General features: G+C 37.1%; 2 protein-coding genes across 6 annotated transcripts in view; one reads left to right on the top strand and one right to left on the bottom strand.

Moving 5' to 3' along the window:
- Positions 1-656: 656 nt before the first annotated feature.
- The window catches only part of LOC103515066, a 21,688-nt gene continuing 4,676 nt past the window's right edge, over positions 657-17,668 (bottom strand). Inside the window, exons 2-5 of one of the 5 annotated variants that reach the window (XR_003393129.1) lie at positions 12,456-12,583; positions 8,020-8,145; positions 5,261-5,432; positions 657-1,784 (exon numbers count right to left, since the gene is read on the bottom strand). Coding sequence is in view for 2 of the 5 variants with exons in the window: in XM_026827821.1 (XP_026683622.1) it covers positions 12,459-12,583 (125 nt within the window). In the remaining 3 variants the exon portion in view is untranslated. Of the gene's footprint in view, positions 1,785-5,260; positions 5,433-5,905; positions 6,154-7,891; positions 8,146-12,455; positions 12,584-17,668 lie in introns of those variants that run through there. The other 4 variants (XR_003393132.1, XR_003393130.1, XM_026827821.1 and 1 more) reach the window with 4 other exon arrangements.
- The window catches only part of LOC103515134 (sodium/potassium-transporting ATPase subunit beta-like), a 26,619-nt gene continuing 13,389 nt past the window's right edge, over positions 4,439-17,668 (top strand). The window contains exon 1 of the mRNA XM_008480060.3: positions 4,439-4,719. Coding sequence (XP_008478282.1) covers positions 4,587-4,719 — 133 coding nt within the window. The 5' untranslated portion in view covers positions 4,439-4,586. The remainder of the gene's footprint in view (positions 4,720-17,668) is intronic.

Below are 17,668 nucleotides of genomic sequence, written 5' to 3'. Positions count from 1 at the left end.
AATAATACACCTTTTGTAAGGAAGGGAATCCCATACAAAAGCTTGCCTTACAAAATAATGGGACTTTTTTAGGGAATAGCAAAGAGAGAACGAGCTTAAATAAGGTAAATGGAACAATGGCACAGCCACTAAATTGACACAAAATATACAAATCAGACTTGATGAAATTCCTAGAAAACATCACGTAAGCGCCTTACACACGATACTGAGGTGTCTCCTGCTACAAAAGCTTACAAACAATAATACACCTTTTGTAAGGAAGGGAATCCCGTACAAAAGCTTGCCTTACAAAATAATGGGCCTTTTGTAGGGAATAGCAAAGAGAGAACGAGCTCAAATAAGGTAAATGGAACAATGGTACATCCACTAAATTGACACAAAATATACAAATCAGACTTGATGAAATTCCTAGAAAACATTTTCAATTTCCCAATACTTACGTAAGCGCCTTACACACGATACTGAGGTGTCTCCTGCTACAAAAGCTTACAAACAATAATACACCTTTGTAAGGAAGGGAATCCCGTACAAAAGCTTGCCTTACAAAATAATGTACCTTTTGTAGGGAATAGCAAAGAGAGAACTAGCTCAAATAAGGTAAATGGAACAATGGTACATCCCACTAAATTGACACAAAATATACAAATCAGACTTGATGAAATTCTTAGAAAACATTTTGACAAATTCTAATGGTGCATTTGACACATCCACTGATATTGAAACAAGATAACATTCAAACCACAGTTCAAACAAGATCCCTGGAAAATAGGCTGATAAAGTCGTATTTTACTGACGAAAATGTTGAAATTCAACATTGTTAGGAATTAGCTATGTATGTAGGTGTAGGTATATGCAGATATGCATAAGTGTACCGATGTAAGAAATAGAAGTTGTATTCGACTATGTGAAATTTAATTCAGTCAAACATGGCTGAACCAATGCGATTCCGCTTTTGACGTTAACACAGGGAAATCGCACAATCTTATTGGTTCAGCCATGTTTGACTGAATTAAATTTCCCATAATCGAATACAACTAAGCTTATATGCAGTATCTCGTATGGCTATATCCTAAATCTTTAAGCGGCATATCCGATAGAGCTACCACAGAATTAAGGACGAATGAGAATTCGAATTAGGAGGAAGGAAATGGAATATATAAAAAACCAGCGGAGAAAGGGAGAGAGAGACATTTTCTCAGACATTTGTCAAGCTTTCTAACAAATTGAAAAAGTTCGAAACTCTAATTCCCGAGGACTTTTGAGTTAGGAAGGAAAAAAAGGAAACTTACGTAGGTACCTATTTTGGGGTTTCCTTATTTTAATGAGAAAACCTAGATCTTTTGCAAATCCTTTATGTGACATGCCTCTGAATGTTGCATCAACTCCAATACTATTCGCTATTTTACTCCCCAAAAACCTTTGAAAAATTTGACATTTCTTGAGAATTAATTTTTAGCCAAACTCAATATATTGGCAAGATCGGGAAGTTACTTTACAACAACAGACTGTAATTGAATTCGCATGAAGGGGTAAACGCTTTGATGTGCGAAAAACTACAGTTTCGAGTCCTTGAGTCTTCTGGCTAGCTGATCTTAGTGCTCTTAGGCCATGAACACATGAAACCCAGCATAAAAGGATGGAACCTGCAGCCTTGGAAGCAGAAGGTTGTCACACGATGAAAGACGTCTGGCAATGTTAGGATATCATAATGATTTTTCCTGTGAAATTTTACACTTTGGGAGCCAGGATCATCGGCACTAATTTCTACGAATTCCATGTCTCACCTGAAAATGAGATAATAACAGCATTTTATTTAATATTTTTATTTTGCTTTTCCTCCCTTCGAACAAGGCGTTTTAACATCGGAATACCAGGTCGTTCACGCCGGTAACAGCATTTTCAATGCCCCATTTTCAGAAGATTTTCCGTTTTAACAGGGGTCTCAAAATACAAAAAATAATATAATTGGCTTTTCTTAGAATAGTAAGCAAAGCAAATCGTACGTATGACTGTAAGTCAAATTAAAGGAGACCCTCTCTTACAATCCATAAGAATTGCTGAAATACGGGACTTCGAGGTATGTACAATTATGCAATGAGAAATTACAACGTGTTATCTGATTCAATTTAATTTTTTTCTCAATATGTAGTTTAGGAATTTTCAGATAATTGGGGGAGGAGGGGAGGGAGATAAAAAAAAAGAAGAAAGCGACATGGAAGAGAGGATGGCATACTCGAAAATTTCAAAAATGTGGTGAGAGTTTTTCCACTGATAAATCCTATTCATAAGAAAGTACCAAATGACTTTCTAGAGGTGAGAAAAAAGTGTGTTCAACTAGGAAAGAAGGTAAAAAATAAAAATGAAAAAATAAAATAAAGATTTTCACAGTAAAAGGAAAGAGAAGGAGCGAGAATTAAAAGTACGTAGTCGATCTCCCATCGAGGCCCATCCGCGAGAGAGAAAGAGCTTTCTCTGTACAATTATTTTGAAAACATCTATAATGAGAAAAAAAGGAGAAAGAAAGATGGGTAAGAGAAAGGGGAATGGGAGAAAGGATAAGGAAAAAGAGGAGAAGGCCGAGCAAGCATGACTACTGTGAGAGAAAAATCGAAGTTGAGAGAAAAGTTGGACTGCGCAGAAGACGAGTGCGCCGATTTTCAGTTACCCCCGGACTAAAGAGCTGCAGATTTGGACTCGACTCGGCAGGCAGCATTTCGAGTCTACGGTCGAAGCTTTTGATTTTTTTATTTATTTGATTATTTTTTTACACCAGAAAAAAAGAAACTCTATTTTTCTCTCTCTCTCTCTTCTCTGTGTTTTCATACTGAAAAGTTTCCAACACTTTCTATTCCGTGTGCCTGTGATTTTTATACATATTTTGCGTCAATAAAATTCCTAAACTGTTCAAAGTTGTTTTCAGTTTCTCTGTAAATTTCACATACCGAACCGGAACCACAAGAACAAGCTGTGAAAAGCCTTACTGTTTTTGGACATTTCAACACTTTCTATTCCGTGTGCCTGTGATTTTTATACATATTTTGCGTCAATAAAATTCCTAAACTGTTCAAAGTTGTTTTCAGTTTCACTGTAAATTTCACATACCGAACCGGAACCACAAGAACAAGCTGTGAAAAGCCTTACTGTTTTTGGACATTGTCCCCTTTCCTAAAGAATATTTGTATTACCAATCTGGTTTTCCGACGTTCATATTTCCGATCCTCAATGTATCGAGTGAGCATTTGACACGGTTTTCCCCGTCTCGTTTCGTGTGAAATCTTCTTCAGGAAATCGGTTTCCCCCGCGGTCGGTCTGTGACGCTTAACCTACATAGGTCGTCGAGAGTTTTCTTTTCGCCCTTAAATTCGTTTTTCCCGAGGATTTTCCGCTTTTGATCGATTCACACATCCGTACTAGCTTCTCTCTCTCTCTCTCCCTCACCCATTTCATATATTTCTTCACCTCTCCTTCTTTCTCAAACTCCCCCAGTCTCTCCCTCTCTTCTCACATTTTATATACTTTTTCAACCCCTCCCCATTCCCTTCCTCTCCCCCTCTAGTACTTGGTAGGTATAGGTACCTACTACCTACTCTCTCTGTCTTCCATTTCATATCCTCCTTCCCCTCTCCTTCTTTCTCAAACTTCCCCAATCTCTCTCTCTCTTCTCACATTTTATATACTTTTTCAACCCCCTCCCTCTCTCATATTTCATACCCTACTTCCCTTTTACCTATCTCTTTCTCTCTCTCATACCTACTCAACTTTCTCTCTCTCTTCCACTCCTTTCAACCCTATCCCGCCACTTTCTCTCTCTCTCTTCCACTCCTTTCAATCCTATCCCGCCACTTTCTCTCTCTTCCACTCCTTTCAACCCTATCCCACCACTTTCTCTCTCTCTCTCTCTCATACTCTTCTACTCTCTCTCTCGCACTCCTTTCAACCCTATCCCGCCAGAGGGCAGCACTTGAGAATAATCTTTTGTGAAAAATTCCCCCTCCCCCGCCTCGTCTCTCCTACCACCCCTATCCCAAAAGGGAGGGCATTCTCTGCCACCCAACCTAGCCCGTTAGGATTTCAACTTTGACCTTTTCTCTCTCCCCCCCTTCCCCCCTCTCATGATGTAATACATTTTTACAATAGAGAACACCGGGATATGGGGAGGAGGGGGAGGGGTACTCATGACAGGTTAGCTAAAAAACAGTCATCTCTGTTGGAAACTAGTATAGAGAGCCTAATCATATCATCACTATAAGGCTACATCATATAAACACAGAGATTCTATTTACTGAATAGGATCTCTGCATCCATACAATAAGTTGATCTTGTCTTTCCTGTTGATTTGTTATTCAAGTCTTTATAGAATGCTAATCTTGGCAAGGTGGTTAAACAAACACATTGGACTTGTTTACTGCCTCTGGTCTTTCAGACACTGTGGCAGGAAATCGGTTTCCCCCGCGGTCGGTCTGTGACGCCTAACCTACATAGGTCGTCGAGAGTTTTCTTTTCGCCCTTAAATTCGTTTTCCCGAGGATTTTCCGCTTTTGATCGATTCAAACATCCACCACTAATCGCACCACCCCCTCACTAGAATGGATGACAAGAAAATGGACACCGACAACTACTACTTGCCCCCGGAGAAGAAGGGAGGATTCGAATCCTTTGCCAAATTCCTCTACAATGCCGAGACCGGTCAAATTATCGGCCGGACACCCAGCAGTTGGGGTAAGTCGGACATTGATTTCCCCGCGCGGCTTTTGTAACCATGCCTCCCCTCCCTCCTGAAACTAGGTTACCACTAAAGCAGTGGCGTACGGGTATCTAATATTTTACATTTTCTTTCCCCAAAATACGGTTTGACTAGAGATCTTGACTTTGTCAGCAAATAGAAACTTCATGTGAGTTTTGAAAAAGTAAAACGAGGCAAAAGTCAATACTGCTAGTTAGTTTCTGCCTGCTCAAGCTTTTGCAAAGACGAATATTTTAACAATTCAAACATAGTTTATCAGAATTTTAGACAACAAATTTTGTTTGTATTCTCTTATGATGGCATTCTCTTACCATCTTCCACACTACGTCACTGTTTATCCCTAGGCCTTGTCTTATTTGTAAAATGTCTAGTAGAATATTTGCCGCTCATTTTCATTGTAAAGCTTTTATTTTCTATTTCTACTGATTAGTCAGCAGTTATTTGTACAGTTTTGCTTATTTTAATAATTATACATACCTACATAGTTAGTGAAACAGTAGATAATTAGGTACTTACGAATGATTCAGTCTTCTTGTTCTGTTAATATACGTAGTTGGTCAAAAAGATTTCATGATATTTACATATGTGGAAATAGATTTATGAAAATTTTGGGGCTACTATTGCGCCGCACCAATTCGTTCTCTTCCCTTCTTCTTCTTCTTCTTCTTCTTCTTCTTGTCTGTCAGATCTAAACATAGAAAATGGGGAGTACATAATAAATATTACACAACATATAATTATGTACTTACATACGAGTATATCGAATACGTACTAGATACCACACACGCAAAGGTTTTTTATTTTTATGCAATAAAATGGGGATTGGAGTGGGGGGAGGGGGTTTACATTATCTTAAATCTAGTACCTGACAATAGGATAAGAAAAGAAGGAAGGGGGGGGGGAGAGGGAGGGGCCCCCCCCTGACAATAGGATAAGAAAAGAAGGAAGGGGGGGGGGAGAGGGAGTGCCCCCCCCCCCTCGTTCTGACGAAACTTTTGTGTCGCATGTAAAATTCATGCTATCTATCTATGTATACTCAAGTACGAATAAAGGGTAACATGGTATTTTTACCTTCCTTATCCTATTTTTGTTATTATTGAAAGAAAAATACGTATAGGTACTTATTGTAACAGAAAGTAAAGCATACTGGTTTGAAGGACATTGTCATGAAAGTGTTAAGCGCCTTAACTCGAAAGAAAAGCATGAAATACGTAGAATAAGCCTACATTTCAGGTTGCTTTTCAGCTGTGTCCACACATACCTATTCGACGCCGTCTATCTACGAGGTGAATCTATGTTGTCGAGGGAATTTACGGTTTCAGTCGACATCACAGCTTTCCATTCTAGATGGGATCACAGTTTTTTGGGAAGGTGTTGGCTACTTTCGGTTTCGAAGTGTTGATCCCGGCCTTAAGAAGAAGAAGAAGAAGAAGAAGAAGAAAAAAAAAATCCCCATTTGTTTTGAGGAGAGAGGGGTATTAAAATAAGATCTAAAAGTAAATTAATGGTTTGGTTGAACGGAATTCGCGGTATTTTACACACATCAGATGAAATGATCAAAAACTGAAGGAGTCAAGGGTTAATGAGGAAAAGGAAACAATACAATATTCATATTTCGAAATCAATAATCTTGTTTTTAGAAAAGAACGGAAGAGCATTTCAGACAATAAGGAGCAAGGTAACGACACTTGTAAAAAAAAAAAAAGGTTTTTTTTTTTTTTTTTTTTTTTTTTTTTTTTTTTTACTGATAACGGAAATTTATACCTACTACGAGAATTTTTATAGGAGTTGTTTATAGTAAAATAATAATGATGATAATAATAAATAATATTTAATGTTTTCTTTTTTCCTCTTTAATCAATCAGAAATAAGGCAACCGCTGATGTGAGAATATGTAGGTACTTAGGTATATAAATAGACATAGTATATGGTCTATGTACAATGTGCACGTACCTATGTATAATGTAATGTATGTTCTGTGACCTTGATGATTATCATGGATGCAAAAATGCGAACTTGTGGGTGTTTTCAGAATATTTGCAATTCCACAAGGGTAGAATAGGTCATACGGAAGGGTAGAATAGGTCATAATTGGATAATGATATGAGGATGACACATTAAAATGAGGAAAGTAAAAAGTAGGTAGGTAGTCGGTGCACATACGTCCCGTCCTTTTGTTACATGATGTAATGACTTCAGGTTCAACTCAATAAAGGTAGGTACCATCACAATTTTATTAGCTTTTAAGCTATTACCTTCCCCCTAAAATTAATTTCTTCTTTAGATGTAAATTGTACAGTTTTTCTTTTGGTAGACTTTCTGCATCATGCTTATGACTCTGTATCTTATATTTTGACTTGGCGGGGCGGAGCGCTACCACGCTCCTTAATATATATAACAATACAGTTACCTACTACAACATACTCCTAGTTACCTACTACAGAATAGTCCTTTATACCTACAGTCGTATACTGCCCGAAAAGGACTAAAGAGTCCCACAAAGTGTGTTCAGGCCGGAACTTGGCCTGGCGCACTACCGCCTGGATTTCGGCAAAAAGGAAAGCCACTCTAGACTTTCTACTTCTCTCATCTTACAATCCCCCCCCTAGCACGTGCTATATGCATCCTTGTATGAAAGTCGAGACTTAATGCATCGTCTAGGCCGCCTCTTCAGGTTCATGAGACAAATTATTCCCCCTTGGATACTTTTTACTAAATGCCATTGTTTTACTAAAGAACTAATGAAAATATTTAGCTAAATCCTCTTTTGGGGGTGAGCTATTAATTTCTAACGAAAGTCACAACTTTGGGTCAGTTTTTTTTTTGGGGGGTCTTTTGGATCACTGGGAAGCTATTCGCTATGACAACTCATTTTATTTTCACTAAAGATCACAATATATGTATGCACAAGAAAGGAGCCCGAGAGAACATTCTCCTGGCAGCTTGTCCGTATTCCGTAATTCCTCAACTACCTTGAAAACGGAGACTGGAAACAAACTAAATTTCTCAAATGGAAAAGAAAGTGCACCGGCTGTGAAACTATTTCACCCATGACTTGAAGAAAATAGAAGGTGAAAGAAAACCAATGGCAAATGGCAGCCAATTTGGTCGACACAAAACTTGACTCCTTTTTCTGAAGTTTTAGAATTTAGACTGTGAACAAACGGATTTGACAAGCACCCGATTTTTCAAAAAGCTTGTAGGCACGATAGGTATTTGTACAAGAGGTCTAAAGGGGTAAGCCTGTGTAGTAGATATGAGCATGTTATACTCACGAGGGAAAATTATATGGCTTCATTTGCAGTCACCAGTGTCGAATATAAACATTGTACCACATATAGATGTCACTCTAACTGCTAACACAACATATCCGTGAAACAATGGAGCACCCAACAGTTGACCTTAAATGATAAGAATTCAAAATAAACTCATTATTCATACGGCATTAGATGGGTATTTTCACTCATATATGTCGAGATTTGGTATGTGAAGATTGTGAAGGAATGCAGCTTGAGTTAGGCCATTTTTTCATGACCCACACCTATCAAGATTGGAAAAATAAATAAAAGTAAAAAAATATGCTATTTTTTCTATCTCATAATGAAGGAATATTACTTTTTCTTATTTTCTAATTGTTCAATACCCAACTGTAAAATATTCAGTTTTTTTCCCTCCTTCTAATGTTCGTTTCACATGATTTTTATCAGAGTCGAATCCAAAAGAAGCCAAATTTAATCCCGCTCTCTATGAGTATTTGTATTTGGGTGATGAGGAATATATTTATATTACTTTAAAATATTTATATTTAAAAACCTTTAAAGAAAGAATCGAACCCAGTAATTTCGTATGGCAAACATGCGCATTACTTGTGCATTTGTGGACATTTGAAATTAAATTTACAAAACCCATCAAATTTAACTTGTCAGAATTTCACTTGAACAAACACGACAGTGTTCTAGCTTCGATTGCCCTCCATAAGAATACTTTGCTAGATTCTTTCGATTTTCTAGTACCACGATGTCCACGATACTATCCAGGTATCTAGTAAGGTCGATTTCAACAACGTGGATTGTCTCAAGATTGAGCACGCCTATATCATATTTGTGTACAAGTTTTCCACCCCTGAACTTTAGGTGGAAGACTGTTGCGTGACTAAAAGATGTATAAAGGGAACTAAAGGTAGTGCTATATTTGAAATTTTCAGACTAGACTGTGATCTACTCCTATTTGTAGTAGTTTTGTTTTTAAAAGCGGGACAAGGCTTTTCTTCGCCCTTACTGCTAGACTGCCACCTGCCTTGGTCTCAATGTCTTACTCTAAATTAGTTCTTAATTAACTTTAGAACAGATATCTTCACCAAACTGGAGGAACGGAAAAACTCGGCCCTTGCACCTTTGAAAACTTTTTTCTCGTTCAAAATACTTTTCAGTGAAAGCGAGATAAGGAGTTTTCCTCAAGAGAATTCCAAGTAATCTAACTTTCCTAGTAACACAAATCAAAAATTCATTTATCTCGTTAAGAGGTGGCCCTATGGCTGCACACATCGTGTAAGAAAGTATATTTGGACAAGTTCTAAATTAATCTGCTGAAAAACAGCAAAACATTGGTGATTTCTTTCTTTTATCAGCTCACCCTCCTACACGAGAGGATTTCAGAGTTTTCAAATGCAGAAGAACAAGGACTACGTTGCACAATATTACCATAAATAAAGTTTCCGTCATATCTCCCCTCTTTTTTAGCTCTTGAAAATCCAGTTTGAACCAGTTTCTGGCCTATGCATTGGGGTGAAGTTTGCACAAAGGTCTGAAACACTTCCTATTTCGTTTTTACGTACAATATGGATATTAGCTTCGTTTTTTTTTTTTTTTTGCAATTTTTCCGTAAATTGTAAGAACAACCTGTCCAGCAAATTTGAGCAGAAACAAGTTTGGCCCACCAAATTATGATTAAACTTTTTAATGATTATTACTTTTAATAATAATGATAGGAAATGAGTTTCTAATAACTGAACACCGTGGACCAAAAGGGCGTAGAATAAGTACTCAACATTAGCACCGATTTTGCACAAATGACCCCCCAGTAATATACATAAATATACTGAATAAATACACAATGGGTACTCAGTGACCCTTCATGCTAGTAAAACACCCACCATAATCCCTAGCTCTTAGCTGATGTGGAAACTAAAATCAATCACCAACATCTCGTTTACACTCCATTGGATTTGATGGAAAAAGCACTAATTCGCCCAGATTTTCAAAATCCCCAAACCCAATGAATTAGACTTCGCTAAAGTAGTAAAGAGCCATTAGGGACCATTTTTCTAATCTCTAAAAACTTTATACGCGTTTGCTAATGGATCATTAACGCTCTCGTCCTCGAAGAGGTGATGGGTTAACTAATGTACGCTTGACCGCCTGAACTTGCCCTTTTCAAGCTTAGCCCTATATGTGCTTAGCTACCCTTGTTGTATACGAGTCCCATTATGCTACTTGTGCATTTGTCTTCTACTGTTTATCCGTTTCGGATGTTTGTGATCAATGATCAATATTATTCTTGAGAATTCTTTTGAAGTGCCTAGTTATGTTTATGTACATGTTATGTGCGAGTATATGAAGATAGTAGAATTTGGTATCCTTTTACATAAAATAATAATGAAAACATTTCTTTGCCGTATATCTTTCTCTTTGTTTTCAATACAAACATCATAGTGTATCCTTTTCACATCTCATATATTTCGCCTCGTACTCGTATCTCAATATTTATTTCCTCCGTTTCTTTCATTTCTCTTCGGTAATATGGTCGTAACAAAATGATACCCACCATTTTGTTACAAACGGCTACTCGATTTTCCTTACAAGGTTGAGTGCAATTCGAAATCAAGTACCGAGAGGAAAAACTTCGATTGAACGCTGCGCCTTTGGCGCCTAGTTTAATTCTACATAGCTTTGGTACTATACTATAGACAGGGTACTTGTTTGAATAGCTTACAGTCCACCCTGTATACAACTCATTCATACATCCTGTATGAAATATTGACTAGTTTTAATCACACGTTGAATAATAGTCTTTCCCCTACTTCTTTCCCTATTCATTGTTGAGTGTAGGGGTACGGAACTATAGCTCAGGCTAATCGGAAAATCCCCTATCCTTCATTTGAATTCATACCTCTTCTATAAATCTATACCCAGTCTACCCCTCCCCCTCTTCCAAATAGGTAGGTACTTCCGCTTTAACAATAGCTAAGGGTGGAGATATCATTCACAGGGGTAGAGGTACCTAACGCCTCGCCTGTATAGTTGTATATGGAAATCCAGTAACAGCAGAAAACTAATTACTCGGAAAGCAAACTATAAGCTGGAGAATTGCGTAAAACAGTTAAAAAAGTAGTTTCTTCTCAAAATTATTATGTGCATTGCAATTTTGTTAACCTCGCTTTGGTGTTACTTCCAAGGGTCTCATTATTAGTAGTTAAGATTAAAGAATGCTAAATTATGCGAGCTTCCCAGTAGTTGTTCCACAGTTTCAACTATAAAACTAGAGAAAATAGTAAGTTCTATTGTTATAAGTAGCTTCTGGAGGAAAAAAGCTCGGAATAGATAAAAGAAAACATCATCGCAGCATGACTTTTGCCCTTTTCCTTTAACACTTCCAGGTATTAAATAGAGTAAAAATAGAACTGAAAATGGAGTAACAAATAAAAGCCAGGTGTTAACAACACCACTGTAACTTTTGCTAACAGCTTTGTGATGACCTTTACATCCTATCATGTTGGTACGACTGACTTCCTCTAGAATCATGCGCAGGTTGGACACCTCAAACAGGAGATATCAGTACATTTTTTACGGCATTTTCCCCGTACTCCTTTCGTCGTTTTGTTACTTTTATTAGCATAGGTTGGAGACCTAAAACAGGTCTTAAGGACATACCTAGTGAATATCTCCAAGACTTTTTTTTTACAACAGATTTTGAAATACCCATACAATATTTTCTTTTCTTTGGTACACCCAGTAGAATTTTATATTTTCAGGATCCGTTTTGGGATCCCCTGATGTCAAAAAAGTGATTTTTAGCCCATGGTCTGTACGTATGTGTGTACGTCGTTTTGTTACTTTTATTAGCATAGGTTGGAGACCTAAAACAGGTCTTAAGGACATACCTAGTGAATATCTCCAAGACTTTTTTTTACAACAGATTTTGAAATACCCATACAATATTTTCTTTTCTTTGGTACACCCAGTAGAATTTTATATTTTCAGGCTTTTGCTATTGTACATCGGAGATCCAAAAAGTTGAATTTGGTTATTTAGGGTGAAATTCTGACGAGGCCTTGTTAAAGGTCATGGAGGGAATTAGGGCAGTGGGGTCTTTTGATAGGTTAAGTGTTAAGACGTTAAGAGTGCTTAATTGCTAAGAGTGCTGTCAGGTAGAAATGAAACAGACTTGGGGAAAATGTTTGGAAGTAAAAAGCCAAGTATGTTGGGGAAATAGAGTGGAAAATGCTTGATATAGTCCATGCCTTCTTAAGTAACAAGTTTCTATTCTATAACTCTGTTAGATTTCACTTCAAAAACTGTAATCCAGGTAATAGAAAATTATGTGGGAGGTATAATAGCCCTATATGCCTAAATTTGCTGTGGAGAAAAGTCGGGAATAGAGAACTGGTTTAGGGAACAATAAGGTACTCAAGATCCCTCTTATACATACTTACCCTCTACTTGGACTTAACTTGAGTCTCAGCAACCCTGACATGAAACTGATTCATCTCTTGGAACCATCGACTTATATGGTTAGTGATGCAAAAGTGCTTTTGCCCCACATATACTCGTGAACCGTTTCCTAGAAGAAAGAAAATGGAGTGAACATTAAAGTCGAGCAAGCATAAGCACACAATTAAAACTCTCGTTATTAACAAATTGAGCACAATAATAACAACAACAATGGGGAAGTTTAGGCGTAAAAGTAATTGAGTATTGATTGGGTGTTGGAAACATTTTATGCTTTTCAATTGCCCTTACATGGGTACCTACGAGTATTGAAGTATAGGGAATGGGTGCAATTAGAGGGGGAAATTATTTGAAACGAACAAAAATATTACACAAATGTCATGTTAACAAATAAACAACAATCGAAAGTAAAGGCCTGATTCTAAAAGTCTAAAACATATATGAAATCAGAGGGGAAACCAAACAAGCATTTCTAATTGTAAGAAAATGATAACTCTCGGAAAGTGCACTCTTCGAAGATTATCCATAAACACCAATCAAAAAGTTTTCTCAAAAAACCCATGGGGAGAGATAATTGAGAAAATGGGGCACCATGGAGAAAGAGGCCGTAAAACATGGAAAGTATAGAGGAGAAAAGACAAGAATAGGGAACTTTCAACACAAACACACTACGTTGCGCCGCGCCGGTAGGCTGTTTACGATACCTATTAAAATATTTTCTTCATTTCCTGTCTCAATGGGGCGCCAAAAAATCATAACAAAGCCCCCCCCCATTCTCCAGCCTAGCAGTCACCCCCATTTTTGTTCTCATAAGCTTAGTTTAAACTTTCCTACTCCTCTGCTTATATTTCCACTTATATCTTTCCCCTTTTTTCTTGGGGGTAAATAAAGGAAAATGTGGGGAGCAGTTTTATTGATCTTTTAAGCAGTGAATGGCATTAATTTTCTCTTAGGTAGGGTACTTATGAGCAGAAAAATAACCATTTCATTTTGTGAAGCATTTGAAAATACTTTTTAAATTCCACGTGTGGGAGTTCTTTTTCCTCAATTTGTAATCTGGAGTATTATAATGTACCTACCCTACAAAATGAATCCTTTAGTTGTTGTACGATATCCAAGCTCTTTCTCAATTTAATGAATTACTTTGCTGCATTGAACATTTCCACATGGAAGACAAGGGGTCTTTTCCCTTTTTTTCCAACACATGAACACAATAAAACCAGAAAATATACGGGACAGAAAACTAGTCAAGTGAAAAACGGACAAAATCTGTTGAGAAAGAAAAATACAGGTCATTTGTCACGGGATTAATCGCTCTTCTCTTTTCTCCCATGATAGATTCTTCACTTTCTTTCCTCATAAATGTTACTCAACTTCTCATCCATCTTGTTAGAACTCTCCACCCTGTAAAAAATTTCCGTTCTTGATAACTTTTGCTGTAGATCATCTTGTAATTTCTTAATAATGTCTTGTAACTTTTCATGAGAAATAATTTTTCTTGCCATTTTTTATGAAAATTATGTTACAGCCTTTTAAAAATGACTCGTAATTTTTCATTATAATTTTTTAGTGTACTTTTTCTTACAAATTACCCAGAATACAGAGTACTTTCTTGAAATTCTATTACATCTTTTCATAAGAGTTATCCTTTACTATACCCTTTCTTGAAAACCATCCTGTCCGATAGTTTGGGGACGCAATTTTGTAACGTTTCAAATTTTGATTGTCTTCTTTAAACACGGGTTCTCCCGTCTTATTGAAGTTGTCCAGCATTTGTGGTTCCCGGTATTTCCCCCTTGAATACTTTTGGCAGTTCCTTGTAAATAGTCTGTGGTCTTGACTCGTAATTTTTCATTATAATTTTTTAGTGTACTTTTTCTTACAAATTACCCAGAATACAGAGTACTTTCTTGAAATTCTCTTACATCTTTTGATAAGAGTTATCCTTTACTATACCCTTTCTTGAAAACCATCCTGTCCCATAGTTTGGGGACACAATTTTGTAACGTTTCAAATTTTGATTGTCTTCTTTAAACACGGGTTCTCCCGTCTTATTGAAGTTGTCCAGCATTTCAGCATTTGTGGTTCCCGGTATTTCCCCCTTGAATACTTTTGGCAGTTCCTTGTAAATAGTCTGTGGTCTCGTTTCAAAATAGAACGTAGAAAGGTCAGTATGTAGTTTACACAGACTTCTCAGATGGTGTTCGTGCTGATATCAAAAACATCTTTCACGACAAAGCACGACACAAGAAAGTTCGTGAAAAATGTGATAGTAGAAGGCGGCAGTCAGACAACTTTCAAACCCAACGAGGAAACTTTTCAACTATTTCTGACAAAACATGTTCGTGACTCACCTAAAGACCTATATAGTTTGTTCGAAAAAAGAATAAAAGCAACTCTGGAATAATAAAAAACCTTGACGGTCTGTTTCTCATACCGAAAGGCAATCAAGAAAAACTCATTTTCCACATTATTTATAGTTGTCTTTTCAGGTATAAAAAACCTTGACGGTCTGTTTCTCATACCGAAAGGCAATCAAGAAAAACTCATTTTCCACATTATTTATAGTTGTCTTTTCAGGTCATTTGCTTCAAAATTTATTATGATTAGTGAGTGGAATATATTGGAAAGGTTTATGTTCATTATTCAACCCCGCATATGTGCTACGGAAAAAGATAGTTCTTGGTGACACAAGCAATCATGTGGAATGATGATATGCGGTGCGGTGTGAGAATGGATTGTTTACTTTGTGGAATAATTTATGATAATAAATTAATAAATATTATGTTTTATTAAAATTTGAGGTTACACAATCGCAAGTCGAAAGCAACTAGAAAAATTCCGACAGAAAGCAAGATTTTTGGTGGGAAAAATTAATTTTGAATGAACGGATGAGATTTACGAAAAAGGAATTTTTTGAATCAACGCCCAAAGGTTTGATTTTGGGCTGGATGCCTTTGCGGGCCCCGAAGGAATCTTTTCCAGAGTGATTTTACAGTTGTGAACAAAATATCTCAAGAACGGTTTGTCCTAGAGCGATGAAATTTGGTATGCTATCCCGGTATGGTCCAAGGACGCGACTGTATCAATTTGGTAAAAATCGGACAGTCACTCATCCAGATATCAACCAAAGTCAATGTTGCTTCAAACTTCGGACTTCGAAAAAATTTTTTGATTTTACAGTTCTCCCAACCACTGGTCTAGTTTAAGCAAAAGGGAAATCGTTCTGTAATGTAACAGTCAACAACATTATTATCACACTCTCACACAGCAATTACAACCACTAACATTTCCTCATAACGAGAGCTATTTTAAGAATGTGTACACTTGAAACGAATGACTTAAAGGGAGGAGGAAAACACTTCTAACCACATAGGACAAAACGGTCGATAAAGGCATTCTTGTTGAAAGGCATTCAGAAAGAATGTCATCTCATGTAGGTAGAGCATGTATAGTAATACTGTCTAAGCCTAGAGAATATCTACAGCAAAGGTATTCATGACTAAATAGAAAGTAAGAAGAGAGAGCAAAATTTGTAGTGGTTATACGTTTGAATGGTAACATGGCAAAGCAAAAGAAGAGCAGAGGACATCTGTACATGATTGTGGATAATATTTTTCATTTAACTTGTGTAAGTAAGAAGGTACTTTTTTTTAGGAATCTTTTTCTACTTTCCTTATTGATTTTTGTTTAACTCCAAACGATTAATTGCAAACTATCATAATGATTACATTTATAAACCATTTTATACATATTTAAAATCTTCGCTTTCAAGAAATAACCATGTACCAAATGTGTGACGAGAAAACAATAGCGGAGAATTTCAAAGCTTCACACACACAAGAGCTGTCGCTTCCGCGGTAGTTACATGCATCATACAGCACAAATAATTATTTCAACACATAGTATGAACATAAAAACAGCATAGTATTACAATACAAACTACATACTATGTACTATGGCATAGAAATCTGCAGATGAGAGACACTGTCATAATAGAACTTGTGCTGACGCTGCTGGATTGACTAGAACAATAGAATCTGAAGAGGAAAGAGAGAGAGAGAAAGGGAGGGAGAGAGAGAGAAAAGGGTTAGGACGAGGAAAATGGAGGGTTACGGGATGGAAGAACTAAAAAATTGAGAAGGGAGATAAAGAGTGAGATGAAAGGAGGGAGGGATACAAAAAGATCGAGAGAGAAAGAGCAAAAGGGGGGGGGAGGGAGGGAGAGAGAGACAGAAAGAAGGAAAGAGAGAGAGGGAGAAAGAGAGAGAGAAAGAAGGAAAGCGAGAGAGAGAGAGAGAACGAGAAAAAGAAAGAGAGGAGAGTATGCACGTATAATGATGGGAAGCTTTTCATTTTGTGTTCTCCTCTTCTATTTTCATGAAAATTTTCACCGCACATGCGCACCAGAAAAGTCTGACTCGGGAAGAAAAAAATTTCAGTCAGGTAACAATGTGAGGTTATCTCACTACTAGCGAGAAACGAGTAAGCTATTTGGAAAGCGAGTCAAAAACAGAACCATGGGAAAAGGATATGCGATAAGAAATTGTTGTCTTTTGTGACCACTATTTATACTTGACGGTTGGACACTTCAGGCTAAGCTCCACTCTGTTTTTAGCCTTAAGCATTAACTTCGCCTAATCGAACTCTGAAGGTAGAAACACACTATAATCACGTCACGTAAGCTCATGGGGAGTCAGAAAGATGTGGTTCAAAGTTCTCCTATAGTATTTTTCGTTCACGATAGCTACAGTGCCCCTACGTCACGTGAGGGTAAAGTTTCTACCTTTAAAGTTATGTTCGCCCAGAAGAGAGTGCAGAACTTATATTGGACACAATATTCTGGATGACATATAACAATCCCATTTTGTTCTTTCTGATACCCCAGAGTTCCTTAAAGGCAATGAAAAATATCGTTGTCTCTCCCCATAACGCTTATAAGAGATGACATGATCCTGGTTTGGACGTACAATATTTTCTTCACTTTTCTCCAACTCTCTCTTTTTGCCTTATCTCTCCACTCATAAACCCTATTACCGTACCCACAACCATCAGAACCATTACATCATGTGTCTTAACTTCAAGTGACAGTTATCTTCTTGAGAGAAAAACGAAAAACATGTTTTGTTTCGCTTTTATTTCCCTCTTCTACTCTTTTTCTTTGGTCCCTCTTTTACTCTTTTTTGCTTTCTCCCCC

Source organism: Diaphorina citri, unplaced genomic scaffold, assembly GCF_000475195.1.
Source record: "Diaphorina citri unplaced genomic scaffold, Diaci psyllid genome assembly version 1.1 scaffold47, whole genome shotgun sequence".
In the NCBI taxonomy this organism is placed as follows: domain Eukaryota; kingdom Metazoa; phylum Arthropoda; class Insecta; order Hemiptera; family Psyllidae; genus Diaphorina; species Diaphorina citri.
The sequence above is the reverse complement of the archived record's forward strand: the minus strand, read 5'-3'. Positions and strand labels throughout refer to the sequence as shown.